General features: G+C 43.9%; 1 protein-coding gene and 1 non-coding gene across 3 annotated transcripts in view; one reads left to right on the forward strand and one right to left on the reverse strand.

Moving 5' to 3' along the window:
• Positions 1 to 11,569, reverse strand: part of Bfsp1 (beaded filament structural protein 1) — a 34,962-nt gene extending 23,393 nt beyond the window's left edge. Inside the window, exons 1-2 of one of the 2 annotated variants that reach the window (XM_012951253.2) lie at positions 11,211 to 11,569; positions 5,276 to 5,336 (exon numbers count right to left, since the gene is read on the reverse strand). In XM_012951253.2, coding sequence (XP_012806707.2) covers positions 5,276 to 5,336; positions 11,211 to 11,569 — 420 coding nt within the window. Of the gene's footprint in view, positions 1 to 5,275; positions 5,337 to 11,210 lie in introns of those variants that run through there. The other variant, XM_045155675.1, reaches the window with a different exon arrangement.
• Positions 10,640 to 10,749, forward strand: LOC123463114. Its single transcript, XR_006638726.1, has one exon. It is a non-coding gene; the product is annotated as a U6 spliceosomal RNA (small nuclear RNA).
• Positions 11,570 to 20,106: the final 8,537 nt, after the last annotated feature.

The raw sequence follows: 20,106 nt of genomic DNA on the forward strand, positions 1-20,106 counted from the left end.
GGAAAGTGTGGGGGTGGGGAGGGAGGGAATTACCATGGGATATATTTTATAATCATGGAAAATGTTAATAAAAATTTAAAAAAAAAAGAATTGTTCATTAACTAGTTGGGAGGGTGGGTCACTGGAAGATGAAGGGAGAAGGATCATGAGTCCAAGGTCATCCTCAGCTACACAGCAAGTTTGAGGTCCAGCCTGGGCTACATAAGACTGTCATTGAGAATGCTCAACTGTGCTAGGTTGAATTTGCTTCAGTACTGCAGCACACCGTGTGACATTACAGATAAGCATTACTTGGGCTCATCAAAAATCCCTTCTCCCCTGACACTTCTGCCAGGCATATCTGCCAATACTTGAGGTCTTAGTAAATGCATTTGTACTAACTTATTAACAACTCATTAGAAAGCATGATAAATGTTAGCATTGGCCTCTCATTAATAAAGTGGAGAGCCAAGTGTGGTGACACGCACCTTGAATCCCAGCACTCAGTAGGCAGAGGTAGGAGGATCGCTGTGAGTTGAAGGTCAACCTGAGACTACATAGTGTATTCCAGGTCAGCCTGAGCTAGAATGAGACCCTACCTTGAAAAACAAAACAAAGAAAATATTTAAAGTGGATATGTGACATGACTAAAATATTTAATAGACACTGTCCACACTTAAGTGAATAGAGAGTTGAGACAGCCAAGAAGATAAGTGGGTCAGGGTATGATGAGACACTCCCTACCCTTGATTGGTAGGCTTTAGGCTCCAGCCAAACCCTTGGACTGTATTTTCTGGAAAGTCACTTGGTTCCCATTCTTTTTTTTCTTTTATTTATTTATTTATTTATTTATTTGAGAGTGACAGACACAGAGAGAAAGACAGATAGAGGGAGAGAGAGAGAATGGCGCGCCAGGGCTTCCAGCCTCTGCAAATGAACTCCAGACACGTGCGCCCCCTTGTGCATCTGGCTAACGTGGGACCTGGGGAACCGAGCCTCAAACCGGGGTCCTTAGGCTTCACAGGCAAGCGCTTAACCGCTAAGCCATCTCTCCAGCCCACTTGGTTCCCATTCTTACAAAAGACCACTAATAGAAAGATTCCTGATCGATGCTGCCAGTAAGGATATGGAAGTTCTGAATCAATGGCAGGGTCTGCCTTGAGTGACCCTTCCAGCCAGTGCTGTCTTCCTATCTACGCCACGGGAGAGCTGGGGCTTCATGGAGACTGAATGGATGTTTGGGGCCTGTGTCAGCATATGTACTCTGGATGCCAACCACACCCTTCAGAAATAGCTATGGAAGTGGCTCGTCATAATGGAACTGGGGACGCCCCCTCATAGAGTCACAACTAAGTTTAAGATTGAGGTAGAGTGTTGGAAAAGACATGGAGTCAACTTCTCAGATGTGTTCTGCCTTCCTTCTGCCCCTCTTAAGACTGTGAGAATGGGGTAAGGTAGAAATTTTTCACTTGTCGTAATTTTTACCAAAAAAAAACTCTATAATTGATTCACAGTTACTAGATCTAAAGAAGAATTAAGGCTCCAAGCATCTCTTGTGTTATTACTGAGAAAGAGATCAAACCTACAGAATTTTAGAAATGGAAGGGGTTGGGGGGGGGGTCATTGATCCACTAATATTTTTTAAGCCACTGGCACCTTCCATCAAGTAAAGTATCATGAAAGCCAGAGTACAGGATCAAAGCAGAGACATTTAATTTGTTTATTTTTCCCTAGAGGGGCAGAGATGGGGTTGGAACTCAGGGTCTTGCACATGCTAAGTACATGCTTGCCTTTGAGCTACACCACAGCCAGTGATTCTCTTCTTACAGCTTAAAGCCTCTGGCAGACCATGTGTCCAACAACTCTGTTCCCTCAGGGGCATTTTGACCAACTCCATGTAAATTGAGGCTCTGCCAAGTACACTTCAAAGCCTGATTCTACCTTTGCAGGGGATGCTGATCAGCAGGTTACTTGACTAGTGAATGGAAACTAAAAATGCATTGTGGGGCTGGAGAGATGGCTTAGCGGTTAAGTGCTTGCCTGTGAAGCCTAAGGACCCTGGTTCGAGGCTCGATTCCCCAGGACCCATTATTAGCCAGATGCACAAGGTGGCGCACTCATTTGAAGTTTGCTTGCAGTGGCTTGGGGCCCTGGGGTACCCATTCTCTCTCTCTACCTCTTTCTCTCTCTGTTGCTATCAAATAAATAAATAAAAATAAAGGGCTGGAGAGATGGCTTAGTGGTTAAGCGCTTGCCTGTGAAGCCTAAGGACCCCAGTTCGAGGCTCAGTTCCCCAGGTCCCACGTTAGCCAGATGCACAAGGGGGCACACGCGTCTGGAGTTCGTTTGCAGAGGCTGGAAGCCCTGGCGTGCCCATTCTCTCTCTTCCTCTATCTGTCTTTCTCTCTGTGTCTGTCGCTCTCAAAAAAAAAAAAAAAAAGACAGAAAAAAAAATAAAAACAAAAAAAATTAAAAAAACATTGTGGTGACACTGGAGCCTGTCTTGGACTTCTCAGCACTAGTCTTGACTTGGGGGCTGAGTAGAGAGTGAATCCTACAAGGCACTGGCCATCTTTCCCACTCCCTGAGGGATCATGCCAAGACTACCTCCTGCCCCCATCAACCAAGGCCTTAAAACCTCCTATGTGATAATAAAACAAAACAAGCATTTATCTTTAAAATGGGGACTAACCAGATGCTTCTACAAGCTTGTGTCTGGCTTGGAAGGCAATCACAGCAAAACATCCAAAGGTGAGCTGGTGCTGCTGGAACGTGCGGCAGCTGTCTGACAGGGTGGGAAGAATTTGTTTTGGAAGTGGTTTCTTTTGTTGTTACCAGAATTCAGAAATGTGTAAACGTGGGTGTTTCTATTATGCTCGGGATGGTGTCAGCTGAATTTCCAAGAGCTTTAGGCGACAGAAGCATCTAGAGTTTTCTGAATTGATAGCCTGTGTCATCAGTCTAATTTGAGAAATAACCTAACCCTGATACCGTGTGTTCTAGATACAGAGCAGCAGTTCACAAAGCAGATCTCATCACCTGGGAACTGGTTAGGATGCACACTGCAGTTCCAGAACCACAGGTCTACACAGTTCAGCAATGCACAGCATCTTTCTTTTCTTTTTCAAAATACTTGCTGGACTTGATTAAAGCTGCTAGAGAATGGAGATTCAAGTTCATTAAATTTTTCAGATTAGGTCTGGAGAGATTGCTTGGTGGTTAAAGGCTCTTGCTTGCAAAGCCTGACAACCTGGGATTCAATTCCTCAGCACCTACATAAAACCAGATGCACCAAGTGGCACATGCACCTGGAGTTCCTTTATAGTGGCAGGCCCATACTCACTTTCTCTGACTTCCTCTTTCTCTCTCTGTTAAATAAATAAATCACACCTGTATTGTTTTTTTAAGTCCCAAATACCTCAAAAACACTTTTCTTTCAACCCTGGGTATTTAAAAAAAAATGTTGCTCTCTTTCCCCAATGAGCTCTACAACACATCTCTTCCTCCTCTGCCTCATTTTCCCAACTTCGCTCTCCCTCTGCATTCTCCTGGCTCTTCCTACATCTTTCTCTCCTTCAAGCTCCTCTACCGCAACTTCCTCCTAAACTCTTCCTTCCCAGAGGCCTCTCCTCCCTCCTTCTGAAAGTCCCTTTCCAGCCTCAGAGGAATTCTGGACATGTGAAAGCAGGTAACCCTGAAGGTGAGTGGTCCTTGCTCCATCCTTCCTGCCCTAAACCCCAGGGCCTTTTGCCCTTTGCCACTGATGACTTTAGAGACACATGAAATGCACAGTTACATGCAAAAGCCTTTATCTTTAAAGGCTTTATTTTTAAATATCATTTAATTTTTAAATATCTTTAAAGATTTTTTAATATTTATTTATTTATTTATTTGAGAGACAGAGAGAAAACATGTGTGTGAATGGGCACACCAGGGCCTCCAGCCACTGCAAACGAACTCCAGATGCATGCACCACCTTGTGCATCTGGCTGACATGGGTCCTGGGGAATCAAACCTAAGTCCTTTGGCTTTGCAGGCAAGCACTTTAACCACTTAGCCATCCTTCCAGCCCTTAAATATGTTTTTATTGTTTTCAAGTGAAAACATTTGACTAGAACCTACATCACTTTAAAAGCCTTAGGGGACTGAAACAATGGCTTTATGGTTAAGGTGCTTGCCTGCAAAGCCTAACAATCTGAGTTCTATTCCCCAGCACCCACATAAAGCCAGGAACACAAAGTGTCACATGCATCTGGAGTTTATCTGCAGCAGTTGGAGGCCTTGGCATGCCCATTCTATCTCTCTCTTTTCTCTCTCTCCTTGCAAATAAATAAGAAATATTGTTAAATATTAAAAAAATAAAAGTCCTAAGGCTTTACAGAGAAGAGAGAAATCTTTAAAATCTGTCCTTACAGCTGCCTTAGTCGAGAAACCAGCTAGCTCAGTCATAATTGACAGCCAGAAACCTCCAGTTTACTTACTTAGTGACAATGAGCACTAGAGGAGGTTTGACAAGTATGACTATTTATAAGAATTCCTTCCCCCCAACACACACACACCCCGACCTTTCTTTCTGTTTTCTTTTTGTTTTTTCAAGGTAGGGTCTTGCTGTACCACAAGTGGACCCATTAAGTAGTCTCAGGGTAACCTCAAACTCACGGCAATCCTCCTACCTCTGCCTCCCATGTACCACCACACCCAGCTTGTCTTCTAGAATTCTTGTTCCATTAAAAGGCTGAGGATGTGAATAACTTTGGCATGTAAGTTATATGTTGAGGATTTTATTTCCTTCAAAAGGTATAGTAGCCAGGTGTGGTAATACACGTCTTTAATTCTAGCACTAGGGAAGCAGAGGTAGGAGGATCACCATGACTTTGAGGCCACCCTAAGACTACATAGTGAATTCCAGGTCAGCTTAGGCTAGAGTGAGACCCTACCTCGAAAATAAAAAAATTTAAGCCAGGCGTGGTGGTGCACGCCTTTAATCCCAGCACTCGGGAGGCAGAGGTAGGAGGATCACCGTGAGTTCGAGGCCACCCTGAGACTACATAGTGAATTCCTGAGCCAGAGTGAGACCCTGCCTCGAAAAACCAAAAAAAAAAAAAGAAAGAAAAAAATTTTTAAAAATTAAAAATAAATAAATAAAAAACCTCAAGAAGTCAAGGAAGAGAATGACAGCAAAAGTACTTGAACCATGAAATAACAGGAAGACACAGAATGTAAGACAATTGCTCCTGGCATTTAGTTCAACCCTGTGCAAGGAAGCGACTTAAACCCAAGCATGCATTCCACTCACCTTGTTAAGCCGTTCAAGCATTTCTTTTAGCACGAGTTGACATTCACACTCATTTTCATACCTGCAAAAGGGACACAGAAACAAGAGTTATGCAGTCTATGATTTCACATGGATGGGTCACATAAGCAGTGTCAAGTTCAATGTCAGGCAGCGCCACGCCTTCTCTAAGAGGTTGATTTCAATTTGAACGTAGCTAACTGCATTTCTCTGCCCACTGCTCCCAGGCCTTTTCACATTTGGCACATGTAGAAAGTGGTAAGATTTGCACAGTGCAGTGGATAACTGGAAATAATAAATGGAACAGGAGCCCCCCCACCCTGAAGGCCCCAAACCTCAGCTGCCTCCCACCCATCTCTCCAGCCCTGCTTTTACTATTTTAAGAAACTACCAGGGCTAGAGAGACGGCTAAGCTGTTAAGGTGCTTGCCTGCAAAGCCAAAGGACCCAAGTTTGATTCCCCAGGACCTGCATAAGCCAGATGCACAAGGTGGCACATGCATCTGGAGCTCATTTGCAGCAGCTAGCGGCCCTGACACACACACACACACACACACACACACACACACTCTCTCTCTATCTATCTATCTATCTATCTATCTATCTGCCTCTTTCTCTCCCACTTTCTCTCTATCAAATAAATAAATAAAAATATTTTTTTTAAAAAAAGATGATACCATATTGTTTTCCATAGTGGCTATGCCATTTTGCATTCTACCAAGAGAGCCCAGGAGTCAAAAGGAGATACAGTTTCTCCACATCTCTGTAAATATGAGTTGTCTACTGTCTTTATGATACTAACAGTTCTAATGGTTCTATGAGATAGGACATTGTCACTTCAGAGTTTATGTCACTTGCCACAGAAACCAATCCTAATTCACACTGAGCCCAATTCACAAAGCAGAGCTTTCTTTGCTCAATACACCCAAGTCTCAAGTTCAAGTCAGTACTTGCAGCCATGAAACATGCTGGAAAATGATAGCTCTGTGTTCACAGAACTGAAGGTTTTGAGCTCAGGGAAGGATAGCACAGATATACACAGTGTGTACACATCTCGGTTCCAAAGTTGTCTAAACAGCCCAGCTAAAACCAGTAGGTTCAATATCTGCACAAGTTTTACATTTCACAGCAGAAGGCCGCATCTAGCCATTTTCTTTTTGTGTGTGACTCTACTAGAGTCAAAAATTATGTTTTAATGGGCAATTAGCTTTGAGAACAAAATTGTTAGCAAAATCTAATGTTCTCACTATCTTTTCTTGCTAGAAACTTCTAAGAGTTTCTGCAGCTTGCAAACATACTTGATAATCAACACAAAAACATAATCTCATGGGCATTTTACATGTTATACAGACCAGGTTGGATATATTAAAGAGAAGTGATTTCATTATACAGAATTAATGACAAGAATTAATATATTAAGCCGGGCGTGGTGGTGCATGCCTTCAATTCCAGCACTTGGAAGGCAGAGGTAGGAGGACTGCTATGAGTTTGAGGCCAGCCTGAGACTACATAGTGAATTCAATTCAGCCACGGCTAGGGTGAGAGCCTACCTCGAAAAAAACAAAAAAAAAGAAGAAAAAAAAAGAATGAATATATTCAGACTATGTTCGCACTCTCCCCTACAAAAAATTAATATTTTCAGGGCCGGAGAGATTGCTCAGTGGCTAAGGTACTTGCCTGCAAAGCCTAACAACCCGAGTTCAATTCCCCAGTACCCACGTAAAGCCAGATGCACAGGTGGTACAGCATCTGGAGTTCATTGGCAGTGGCTGAAAGTCCTCTCAGTACCTGTAACTCTCTGCTTGCAAAGAAATAAATTTTTGGGGCTGGAGAAATGGCTTAGTGGTTAAGTGCTTGCCTGTGAAGCCTAAGGACACCGGTTCAAGGCTCGGTTCCCCAGGTCCCACATTAGCCAGATGCACAAGGGGGCGCACGCGTCTGGAGTTTATTTGCAGAGGCTGGAAGCCCTGGCGCGCCCATTCTCTCTCTCTCCCTCTATCTGTCTTTGTCTCTGTGTCTGTCGCTCTCAAATAAATAAAAATACTTAAAAAAAAAATTAAAAAAAAAAGGATTTGTTTTAAAAAAAAATAAATAAATTTTTTAAAAAGAATTAATATATTCATGAGTTCATAAAGTAAAAACCCACTTTAGTTTCCATTAACTAATATTGTTGTTTCATATAAATTATCTTTTGTTTTCCACAATTGAGATAATTGGCTCTATTCATCGTTGTATTTGATGCTTTTATTTGGTTTAATGGTTTTAATTTTTATTTGCTGACTTATTTAGACTTTGACGTGCTGAAAGACTTGACTGTGAAATGATTCAAAGGCTAGGTTAACAAGCACAGGCACAGGGCTGCGACTGCGCTCAGCTCCCCTTTCTTCATGACTCTGCCTGGCTCTGGCTGCTCACCAGTTCACCTCTGGAATAGAAAATCAAACTCAGGGTGCATGCGTGTGTGCGTGTGTGTATGAGTGTGGCTTTTATAATGATTTTCAGATCCTACTATCTCAATACCAAATACCAAAACTTCTTCAAGGGAGCAATGGTAGGGAGTAAGTTAACGGGAAATTTAAATAAAGCACAGAGCTTGAGGAACTACTCCATAATGGTCACATAGCTCAGAACCAAGTGAAATCAGGAAGATACAAGGAAAGCTCATGGAAGTCATGCTTGTCCAGCCAAGTCACAAACTCAGGTACAGCCATGTGGGAATACAAGACATACTGGCAGACCATCAAGCTACCTTTGGTATCTGAGCTACATTTGCTGTGAATGTAATTAATGCCACTCAACTGTGCACATCAAAGAGTTAAGATGGTAATTTTCATGTTATGGTGGCATTTTGCCACCACCAAAAAAAAAAAAAAAGAAGGAAAGAAAGAAAAGAAAAGAAAGAAAGAAAAAGAGTGACATCTCTCTCATTTAAGTTCTGCCTGAGCAACTTGGTGTGGCATTCTGCAGAACACAGAGCTCAGACCCAGTGTGGCCTTCAAGAAGGCAGCGTCTGTGCTCCAGGTTATACTGCCCAGTGCTTCTCAGAGTAGGAGCTTTGGGCCTCACTGAAGGCATGGATTTTCCAAGACACTGGATTTCTGGAGAGAGTGAAAGGCCAAGACAAGAAAGGCATAGCTCAAGTCCTGTCTGCCACAGTCCCTTGCCAAGCCTGCTTCCCCATGAAAGACTGGATTTCCAGGTCCCTGGCTGTAAATAGCTCCAAATCAGAAACAGGACTGGGAGAAAATGAATCAATGCATACAATTTGACAGCATGCTCAGTTTATAACATTGAATAATATACCAAAGATTCAGGTTGCAAAAGAACTCACAGAAAGCTTGTTTCAGGAAACCTCCTGCCTATTTTGTACTAAAGGACACAGTAACTGGCAGCAGGTACCAGGATAACTCATTAATTCTAGAACTTGGGGAGCTGAGGTAGGAGGTTTGCTATGAGTTTGTGGGTTACAGAGTGAGGTCCAGGTCAGCCTGGACTAGTGTGGAACACTGTCTCAATCCCACCCTCAAAAATGGAAAGTTCAGGCTGGAGAGATGGCTTAGCGGTTAAGAGTTTGCCTGTAAAGCCTAAGAACCCCGGTTCAAGGCTTGATTCCCCAGGACCCACATTAGCCAGATGCACAAGGGGGCACATGCATCTGGAATTTGTCTGTAGTGGCTGGAAGCCCTGGTGTGCTCATTCTCTCTCTCTCTCTCTCTCTCTCTCTCTGCCTCTTTCTCTGTCTGTCACTCTCAAATAAATAAATCAAAATAAACCAAAAAAATTTTTAAAAAAATGGAAAGTTCTAGCCGGGCATGGTGGCCCACGCCTTTAATCCCAGCACTGGGCAGACAGAGGTAGGAGGATTGCCATGAGTTCGAGGTCACCCTAAGACTACAGAGTGATTTCCAGGTCAGCCTGAGCTAGAGTGAAGCCCTACCTCGAAAAAGCAAAAAAAAAAAAAGGAAAGTTCTTGTGCCTCACTTGAAGTAAAGCCTGGGCATATGCATTTTTTAATTAATTCACATAATTTCTTTAATTTTTTTATTTTTAAAGAATTTTCTAAATATTTTATTTTTTATTTATTTATCAGAGAGAGAGAGAGAATGGGCACACCGGGGCCCAGCCACTGCAAACAAACTCCAGACACATGTGCCACCTTGTGCATCTGGCTTAAGTGGATCCTAGAGAATCAAACCGAGGTCCTTTGGCTTTGCAGGCAAGTGCCTTAACCACTCTCTCCAGCCCTAGTTTCTTTAATATTTTTATTTATTGGCAAGGAGAGAGACAGAATGGGCATACCAGGACCTCTTTCACTGCAAATGAACTCCAGACTCATGTGCCACTTTGTGCATCTGGCTTTACATGAGTACTGGAGAAATGAACCTGGGCTGTCAGGTTTTGTTGCAAGCAAATGCATTTAACCACTGAGGCAGTTCTCTGGCCCTAATGTAGTCTTTTTTAATTTTTCATATATGTTTATTTTAATTTTTTGTTGTTGTTGTATTTTGTATTTTCAAAGTAGGGTCTCACTCTAGCCCAGGCTGACCTAGAATTCTCTATATAGTCTCAGGGTGGCCTCAAACTTACAGCAGTCCTCCTACCTCTGCCTCCCAAGTGCTGGGATTAAAGACACCACCATACACACTTCTTTTTTTTTTTTTGAAACAGGTCTCATAATGTAGCCCAAGCTAGCCTGGAATGCACTAAGTGATGCTGGTGCTGACGTGGCTGCACCATGGACCATAGTTTAAGTGTCAAGACCTAGAGATCACACGCGGAAATATCATTTCCAGGGCTCCTCCGGGATGCATGAAGTGAAGTCAGATAGACTTCAGATACCAAGGACCTAATTCCGTGTCAAGCACAGCAGGTCATTAGGTACCAGGGTGACCTTGCCCCAAGTCCCTTCATGCTCTGAGCCTGACTGTCTCTTCTGTAAATAATACAATGAGGATAAAGCTGTGAGGATTCCATAACATGTACATGTGAAATTCTCCAACCCGGTTGGGGAGATGGATCAGCTGTTAAAGGTGTTTGCTTGCAAAACCTGCCTGCCAGCATTGATTCCCAGTACGCACATAAAGCCAGATGCACAATGCAGCCCTGAAACTGGAGTTCATTTGCAGTGGCAAGGGGCACTGCTGTGTCCTGTCTTTCTCAAACAAACAAATAATTTTTTTTTCATTCTAGAACCAGGCTGGAGAGATGGCTCAGTGCTTAAAAGTACTTGCATGCAAAGCCTGATGGCCTGGGTTCAATTCCTCAGTACCCACGTAAAGCCAGATGCACAAAGAGGGACACTCGTGTGGAATTCATTTGCAGTGGATAGAGGCCCTGGTGCGCCCATACCTATCCCCCCCTTCTTTCTGTCTCTGCATGCAAATTAAAACAAAATGTAAAATTGGAACAACACAGAGAAGATTAGCATGGCCCCTGCGCAAGGATGACACGCAACTTGATGAAGTGTTCTATATTAAAAAAAAAAAAATTCTAGCGGAAAGTAGTGGGACACACCTTTAATCCCAGCACTTGGGAAGCAGAAGTAGGAGGATTGTGAGTTTGAGACCAGCCTGAGTCTACATAGTGATTCCAGGTCAGCCTGAGCTAGAGCAAGATCCTACCTCGAAAAACAAAACAATAAAAATAAAAATCTAGAACCGACAAAAGCAAATGTTTGGTGATAGGAAACAGAACTAGGTGCCTCTGGTTTGGGGACCAAGAGGAGGCAATTCTGGGGTATTGGAAATGATCTCTCTTATGTTGCTCTTGGCTCTGGTGAGTATATTTGTCAAAACCCAAATTAAACATTTAAAATCAATGCGTTTTATTGTATGTAAGTTATACCTGGATTTGGAAAGAAAAGTCAAAGCCGGGTCCCCGCGCCCCGGGGACTCCCCGCGCCCGCCTCAGTTTCCCCACCCTGGCGGGCCGCCGCTTACTTGGTCCGGAACTCGTCGAGCGTGCGCTGCGCCTCGGCGCCCTGGCGCTCCAGCCGCGCGCGCTCCGCAGCCAGGTCCCGGGCGCGCTGTCGGTTGGCCTCGGCGTGGCGGGCCAGGGCGTCCTCGGGCCCGGCCAGCTCGCCCAGGCGCTGGAAGGCGTCCAGCTGCCGCCGGAGGCCGGCGTGGCGCTGCTCGAGCGCGCGGGCCCGCTGGATGTGGGCGGCCACGCGCTCGCCCAGACCCTGCAGCGCCGCCAGCCCGGCCGCCGGCTCCCGGCCCGGGGCGGCGGGGCCCGCGCGCTCCGCGGCGCGCTCGTACTGCTCCTGGCGGGCCTGGAACACGTAGCTGCGGCGGAGCATGGTTCCCGGGAGGCCCGCGGCCCCGGACGGCGCGCGATAAATAAGCGCGGGGGTCCCCGGCGCGCGCTGGGACGTTCCAGAGCCCGTCAGCCGCCCGCCTAGCGGAACAATGGAGAACCGCGGGGCGCTTTGTGAGCGGGATTAGCGGCCCCGGCAGCCGCGGTGGAACGTGACATGGGACACTGAGGGTTTTGTCCTGCTGCTGAGGGACTGAATGAGGGTCAGGGGGACAAGAGGGTCTTTTGACTGGTTCCACTAGGCACTGGGAAGGCAAGTCCAGGCCCAAAGACGAGCTTGTGGAACTTGAACTAGCTCAAGAGCCCAGGGCCCGGCGCTTTGCCTCCTCTCTTTCAGCGCTAGTTGGAGAACTTAACATCGTTTTTTCATTTCTGATTATGTAAGCAGGGCCTTTCCGTGGTTATGGACATGATACTGAGGAAGCCTCTTTATGGTAGGGCTTCCTAATCAGACGCAGAGAAAATAGCATATCTCAGTAAATGGTGACGTGTGTGCGAGTTATTTCTTACTAATACTTCTGTATTGTTTGTGAAGAATCAACAATGCGCACAGTAACTTAGGAAACATGATTAGTGGTGCTAGCGTACTCTCGTGGATTCTGACATTCTTTCTTCATTAAAAAAAAAAATTTATTTATTCGCAAGAAGAGAATGGGCACAGCAGTGCCTGTAGCCGCTGCAAACGAACTCCAAACATTCGCGCCACTTTGTGCATCTGGCTTTATGTGGGTACTGGAGAATCGAACCCTGACATGATTTCTTGAATGGAAGAAATAAGCAGAGATTCCAATGGCGTTGCTGAAATGTGTTTCAAACTAAATACAAAATCTTAAGGCTTAAAATTTAATAAACTAGCCAACTCAACACATATTGTCACTGTGTTTCATTTAGTTTTTATTGTGGAACTAACAGATGAATTTTGATAACAAGCTTTTAAATATATACATTGATATAATTTAATAGCAAGTCTTTATAAATTCCAATTGATGAGAATATTCCCAAATTTAAATACTTTGTCATATCTCTAATTCTAAACATGATTATCAAAAGGGTCCTTTCCTTAAAAATAAGTATTAGCGGGCTGGAGAGATGGCTTAGCGGTTAAGCGCTTGCCTGTCAAGCCTAAGGACCCGGGTTCGAGGCTCGATTCCCCAGGACCCACGTTAGCCAGATGCACAAGGGATGCATGTCTGGAGTTCCTTTGCAGTGGCTAGAGGCCCTGGCATGCCTATTCTCTATCTATCTATCTTACTCTTTCTCTCTCTGTCGCTCTCAAATAAATAAAAAACAAAAAAAATTTAAAAAGTAAGTATTAGCAAGCCGGGCGTGATGGCCTGGAACACTGTGAGTTCGAGGCCACCCTGAGACTACATAGTGAGTTCCAGGTCGTCCTGAACCAGCGTGAGACCCTACCTCGAAAAACCAAAATAATAATAATAATAAGTATTAGCAATACTCTATAATTACCAACTATATGCATTTCATATAAAGTTAAAGCCATCATTACCAAAGATAAAGAGAATTACATAGATCTTCATTCAGTTTGTTATTACCCCAAAAACTCTGTCTAACACTGATTTCTCCTGGAATGCAGACCCAAATTGTGTGGTCTGGTTATTATTCTTTAAATTTTTCATGGTCAAGTGTAGAACAGGGCACATAAGTGTTTTTTTCCTCTAGATATACATACACCACGCTGGTGGCATGGTAAATTGATTTCAGGCTTTCAAGAGAGTAAAACCAACATGTAATCAGAACAATAAAACATTTGTGCCCTTTGACATCATGTGTCAATCAGAGTTGCTACAAAATAAACTGCCCCTACACAAAGTGTCATGCAAGGACAAGTATTTACCCTTATCTCCAGGTCACCTGGAGCGCTTTCCTTCCAGCCGCAGGTCTCCTGACCAGCTGAGTGGGCTCCATTCCAAACACGCCGTGTCCTCTTGAATTAGCCACACAAGTCCTGCCAGGCAGGCTCATCCAGGGCTTCCTTGGCAGTAAGTCGCTCATATCCTGTTGTTCATCAAATTGCAGGGTCACGGCCAAAGTCAAGGGTAGGGGAAGAGACACAACTCACCCTGAGGCCATGACAAATATGTGGGTGCATAATCTCCTCACACTAGAGTGAAGAATCAAAACTCTCCCTCATGGAGTATTCCTGTTGGAGGAGTTGTTCCCATTTAACATGGTAGCACAACCATTTAAAAAAAAAAATCTACTCATGAGGCCAGAAAGCAAGAAAGGGATTATAAAGGAGGGAACACAAGAGAGGGTTTAAGGAAAGGGTATAGTGGATATGTAAGCGAAAAAGCAGAATACTGGAGTGAGAAATGGTCTATGGGGAGGGAATGAAGAGAGGAAGGGGTGGGAGGAGTGTTAATGAAAGTTTAGGATGTTATAGATAAGCCATATGGACATCTACTACTTCACCAGCTAACAATATATATGTTAAAAATATGGAAAAAATAAAAGAGAGGGCTGGAGGGATGCCTTAGCAGTTAAGGCGCTTGCCTGCAAAGCCTAAGGATCCAGGTTGGATTCTCCAGATCCCACATAATCTAAATGCATATGATGGCACATGCATCTGGAGTTCGTTTGCAGTGGCTAAAGACCCTGGCACACCCATTCTCTCTCTTTCTCTCTCTCTCTCTTTCTCTCATAAATAAATAATGAAATTTTAAAAAGAGAGAATTTGGGCAGGAGTATCCTGTAAAGGTGGATAACATTGTGTCCAGAAGCCACCAATTGTTATTTAAAAAATTTCAGCGCCAGGGCTGGGATACCTTCCAGTGAAATGTTAGCCAGGGAGGACCTTGATGCCCCCAGACCAGTACAGGTTATTGCCAAGGCTCTTAGTTGCCCCCCCCCCCTTCCAGAACTAGATGGTAAAACCCTATTGGTGAAGATTTCACAGGCTTGGACTTCACAAGCTGCAGCTCTACTGGAAGCCTCCTCCCTATTAACTAGCTGCCAAGATGCTGGAAAGAGCTCTGTAGCACACAGCCTTTGGGAGAAGAAGAGTCATCACCTGTGTTAACCAGCAGTGGACCCGGCAAGCTTTATGGCTGAACAGCCAGGCCAAATGTACCAACTGGGGCAATGGTGGCACATCTGCTTAGGGGAAATTAATTGACTGTTCCATGGGAGGAAATTCATGCCTGGTACTGAAAAACTAGTCAAAAGCTGGTGGCTGGGGATATTATAAGTCCCAGGGGGAACTACTACTATTATCTGGTTAAATGGAGATATATTATGCCCTGGGTTAGAGTGAGACCCTTCCTGCAAAACTCAAAACAATAAATAAATAAAAATGGGGCTAGAGATGTAACTCAGTTGGTAGAGTACTTTACCCTGCATGCATAGAGGCCTGGGTTCAATGCCTAAATACCACATAAGCCAGGTAATCTTATTGCTCAGGAGGGGGAAACAAGAATCTGAAGGTCAAGGCCATCCTTGGCTACACAGTGTTTGAAGCCAGCCTGAGCTACATGAGACCATCTTCTTTTAAAAAGTTAAATTGAAAACAGCCAGGCCTGGTGGTACATGCCTTTAATCCCAGCACTCAGGAGGCAGAGATAGGAGGATTGTCGCGAGTTCGAGGCCACACTGAGAATACATAGTGAATTCCAGGTCAGCCTGAGCTAAAGTGAAACCCTTCCTTGAAGCCCCACCCTCCTCAAAAAAAAAATAAGTTAAATTAAAAACAAAAGCTAAGGTAGTGAATCAACTGGTCTAGGCCAGTTCATGCTGTGATAATAATATTTCAGTCTTAGGGCTTAAAACAACAAAGGTGGGCAGAGAAATGGCTTATCAGTTAAGGTACTTGCCAGCAAAGTCTAACAACCTGGGTTCCATTTTCCAGGTACCCACATAAAGCCGAATGCACAAAGTAAACATGTTTACGGGGAGAGGGAGGAAACTGAGCCAAGTGTGAGAAAGAAGTTAATCAGGGTAAAAAGTATATGGGTGTTGTTTGTATGACTTTTGTAGTATTTTTCTCGAAATTTTTATTACTTTCAAAAGCTTCTGTGGAAAGAATCACCTGCTAGCTGCACACAGAATTGACCTGAAAAGTTTCTATAAAGTAAACCTGGGGATTCAAACACTGGAAAGATGGAAAGGTTCTAAGCATCCAGTCTGCTTTTCTTAGGGTCAGGCAAAGAAACGGAAACAGGTATCAGAAGACCCAAATTTATGTGGAGGCAGCTATACCTCATTCTTTCACGATTAAACACCAGCAAAAGGAAGGTGCCCTTTATCATACAAAATGCAATGAGTGACTAAGCACTTTACAGGATAAGCATTTCGTAAATATTGCCTGCCTTACTTTCCAGCAAAGAGAAAAGGCAGAACAGTTCAGCAAACTATAATAACAACAGGAGGAAATGGTCTATAACCATTAACCAATTTTAATCATATGGTTGCACAAGAAAGTGACTATAACAGACATGAAGGAGAACAGAAAACCAAAATACCAAGTGCATCGTGGTTGAGCCACACAAAAGATATAACCATACATCAGAAATTAGGAAAACATACCAGCTTTCACATTTATATCTCTTTTTCTCATTAAAGTTGTCCACATATAGAAGATTTTTTTTTTTTTTTTTTTGAGGTAGAGTCTCACTGCAGCCCAGGTTAACGTAGAATTTACTATGACCTCAAATTCACAGCAATCCTCCTACCTTAGCCTCCCAAGTGCTGGGATTAAAAGTGTGTGCTACCAAGCCCAGCTTGGTTAAAAATACTAATGGACTTTTCTTCTACTGAACTATTTCATGAAAATCTGAGTTACCTAAACATGGTTGGCTTTTTTATTCAACTTCACCCTCTGGCGTATTGATACATCCCTCTCAGTTAAGATAGATGCTGAGTTGTTTGGCCTTTCACAGAAACAAAGGATAATGGAGATTCTGTGGATTCCAGAGAAGTACATTCACAGTGGGTCTCCACTGCATGCTACCTGGTAGCTTGAACACAACAGTTAAGCTGTTATTTTATTTCTTTAAGGCTTATTTATTTATCTATTTGAAAGAGAATGAGTATAGATGGCTAGGGCCTGCTGCCATGGAAAATGAACTCCAGAAGCATACTCCGCTTTGTACATCTGGATTTACATGGGTACTGAGTCTTTATAGCAAGTGCCTTTAACTGCTGAGCCATCTCTCCAGCCCTACACTGTTATTTTGCAATTGAACTCCAGATGTGTACACCAACTTGTGCACATGCATCACATTGTGTGTCTGGCTTACAACGGTTCTGGGGAGGCAAACTGGGTCCTTAGGCTTTGCAGGCAAGTGCCTTAACCATTAAGCCATCTCTTTAGACCTTAAGCTGTAATTTTTAAATGATGGAGTTTGGCTTCCCAGCCCATTCCTTTCTTGTGATATACTCAATAAACTATTTTTTGTTTCTTATAAAAATGAATTTGGGGCTGGAAAGATGGCTCAGCAGTTAAGGCACTTTCCTTTGCCTTTTTTCACAGGCAAATGCCTTAATGGCTAAGTGCACAAAATCACACATGCACACAAGGGGGAGCATGCATCTGGAGCTGGGTTGTAATGGCTGGAGGCCTCGGCCAATTCTCCTCTCTCTCTCTCTCTCTCTCTCTCTCTTCTCTCTCACTCTCACAGTAAAAAAAAAAAAAGAAGAAGAAGAAGAAAGGCAGTTCGTTGGGCTTGCCTCCAAAAAAAAAACAAAAACATGGGGCTGAGCATGGTGTCCCACACCTTTAATCACAGCGCTCAGGGGGCTGAGGTAGGAGAATTGCTGTGAGTTCTAGGCCAACCTGAAACCCTGAAACTACATAGTAAATTCCAGGTCAGCCTGCACTAGAGCAAGACTCTACCTCAAAATAAATAAATAAATAAACGTGACTTTGGTACTGGCTGGGGAGATGGTTCAGCAGTTTCAGGCATTTGCTTGCAAAGTCTGCTGGCCCAAGACCAACTCCCCAGCACCCAGATAAAGCAGGGGGAAAAAAGTGGTGCATGTGTTTGGTGTTCACTTGCAGTGGCAAACCCAAATGGCACACCCATGCATACACACACTCACACATAAATCAATTTTTTAATGGATATGACCTAAGCAGGAATCCCTAAGCTCTCCTTCCTGCCTGCTCTGAGCTGAACTGTGGCCACACATCCCACCTTACACCCAACAAACCTCATATGGTGAAGTCTTAACCCTCTCAGACTGTGATGACACTTAGAGACAGAAATTTTTGGTTTGGGGCTAGAGAGATGGCCTAGCAGTTAAGCACTTGCCTGTGAAGGCTAAGGACCCTGGTTCGAGGCTCTGTTCCCCAGGACCTATGTAAGACAGATGCACAAGGGGGCATACGCGTCTGGAGTTCGTTTGCAGTGGCTAGAGGCCCTGGTGCACCCATTCTCTCTCTCTCAATCTCTCTCTCTCTCTCTCTCTCTCTCTCTCTCTCTCTGTCACTCTAAAATAAATTAAAATACACAAAAAAAAGTTTTAAAAAAAATTTTTAAAAGAATTTTTGGGTTTGTTTTTGTTATTTGAGGTAGGATCTCTCCCTAGCCCAGGTGGAACCTAGAATTTACTAGTAGTCTTAGGGTGGCCTCAAACTCCTGATTATCTTCCTACCTCTGCCTTCTGAGTGCTGGGGTTAAAGGCATGCACCACCACACAGAGCAGAGGTAGGATCTTTAAAGAGATACTTAAACCAGGTAGGCTTGGTGGTACATGCCTTTAATTCTAACACTGTAGGGAGTGAAGTGGGAGCCTGGGACTACACAGTAAATTCCAGGTCAGCCTGAGCTAGAGTGAGACCCTGTATTAGTAAAAGAGGGGGAGGCTAATTAAGAGATGTGTTAGGCCAGGCGTGGTGGCGCATGCCTTTCATCCAAGCACTCAGGAGGCAGAGATAGGAGGAGATTACTATGAGTTCAAGGCCACCCTGAGACTGCAGAGTAAATTCCAGGTCAGCATGGGCTACAGTGAGACCCTACCTTGAAAAAACAAAAGCAATATGTGTGTGTGTGTGTGTGTGTGTGTGTGTGTGTGTGTGTGTGTGAAGCTGGAGAGATGGCTTAGCAGTTAAAGTACTCGCCTTCAAAGCCTAAGGACCCCAATTTGATTCCCCAGGACTCATAGAAGCCAGGTGGACAAGGTGGCACATGCATCTGGAGTTCATCAACAGCTAGAGGTCCCAGTATGCCCATTCTCTGTGTATATGTATTTGCTTCTTTCCCTCCCTCTCTTTATCTCTCAAATAAATAAATAAAATGTTTAAAAAAAGAGTTGTAATAGGAAAGTATGTTAGAAAAGTGGGAAATGAAATGAGAGAGAAGACTTGTCTCAACAGCAGAGACAGGCTTTATTCCAGGAAGACTGAAAAGGGCCCTGGCCAGGCAGGTCAGATGCCTCTTCCCTTACAGACTAAAGAATACTTATGGGGATCATTGGAATCCCTTGGTTGCACAGCAGTCCACCTTGCCTCAAGGCTTGGGTCACTTCAGGAAAGATAAGGAAAATATCATAGAATTTAACCTAATATGGCCACTTTCCTCATAAGAGATTAGTATACAGACACACAGATCATGTAGAGAAGCAAAGAAGACAGCTACCTACAAGCCAAGGAAAGACAGCCTGACAACATGCTGATTTCAGGCCTCTGTCCTTCAGAGAAGTAAACTTCTGTTGTTTAAACCATCAGTCTATGGATTCTGCAGCAAACTCATATCCTGATCTTGTACTTTGTCCTTTTCGTTATCCATGCTTTTTCTATAATGTACAGATGTCCGCCACAAGAGGGCTACACTGCACAAAACTTGATCACCCTGCAGTAAGGTCCAAAGGGTGGCTGCAAACAGCAGAAGGGACAGGCAGCGGTAGTTTCACTACTTGAATCCTTCACAGGCAACTGCAGCAGGTCAACAGGCCAGGCAGCCATGGAATACCTCGTTTTTTGTAAGCATTTTAAAAATATAAATTTTTATTTATTTACGAGAGAGAGAGAGGCAGATAAAGAAAGCGACAGATTGGGCATGCCAGAGCCTTCAGCCACTGCAAACAAACTCCAGACACATGTACCACCTTGTGCATCTGGCTTACGTGGATCCTGGGAAATTGAACCCTGGGACCTTTGGCTTTGTAGGCAAGCAACTTAACCACTAAGCCATCTCTCCAGCCTGGAACGCCTCATTTTAAGTAAGGTGCCCAATGACCCAGAAAAGATGGGGCAAACCCTGACTTCCAGATCCCTGCTCCACGTAGCCTGAGTCTCCATCAAACCCAGTGTCTAAAGATAAATTGTTATACATACTCAGTATTTCTGAAGGTGACCAAATAGTATGAAGAGTGACAATGGAGAGAGAGTGCCCACTGAGAAGTAAAGTTTTGTTTCCAACTTCACAAAATTGACCTGGAGAAGTTTCTGGAAAGTGAAGCCTGATAGTCAAACATTAGCAAAGGTAAGAAGGCAATAAGCATCCAACCTGTTTTTCACAGGATCAAGTACAAAAAGCTGAAGGGAGTCTCTGAAGACCCAAA

Source organism: Jaculus jaculus, chromosome 8 (genome assembly GCF_020740685.1).
Source record: "Jaculus jaculus isolate mJacJac1 chromosome 8, mJacJac1.mat.Y.cur, whole genome shotgun sequence".
NCBI classification, from domain to species: domain Eukaryota; kingdom Metazoa; phylum Chordata; class Mammalia; order Rodentia; family Dipodidae; genus Jaculus; species Jaculus jaculus.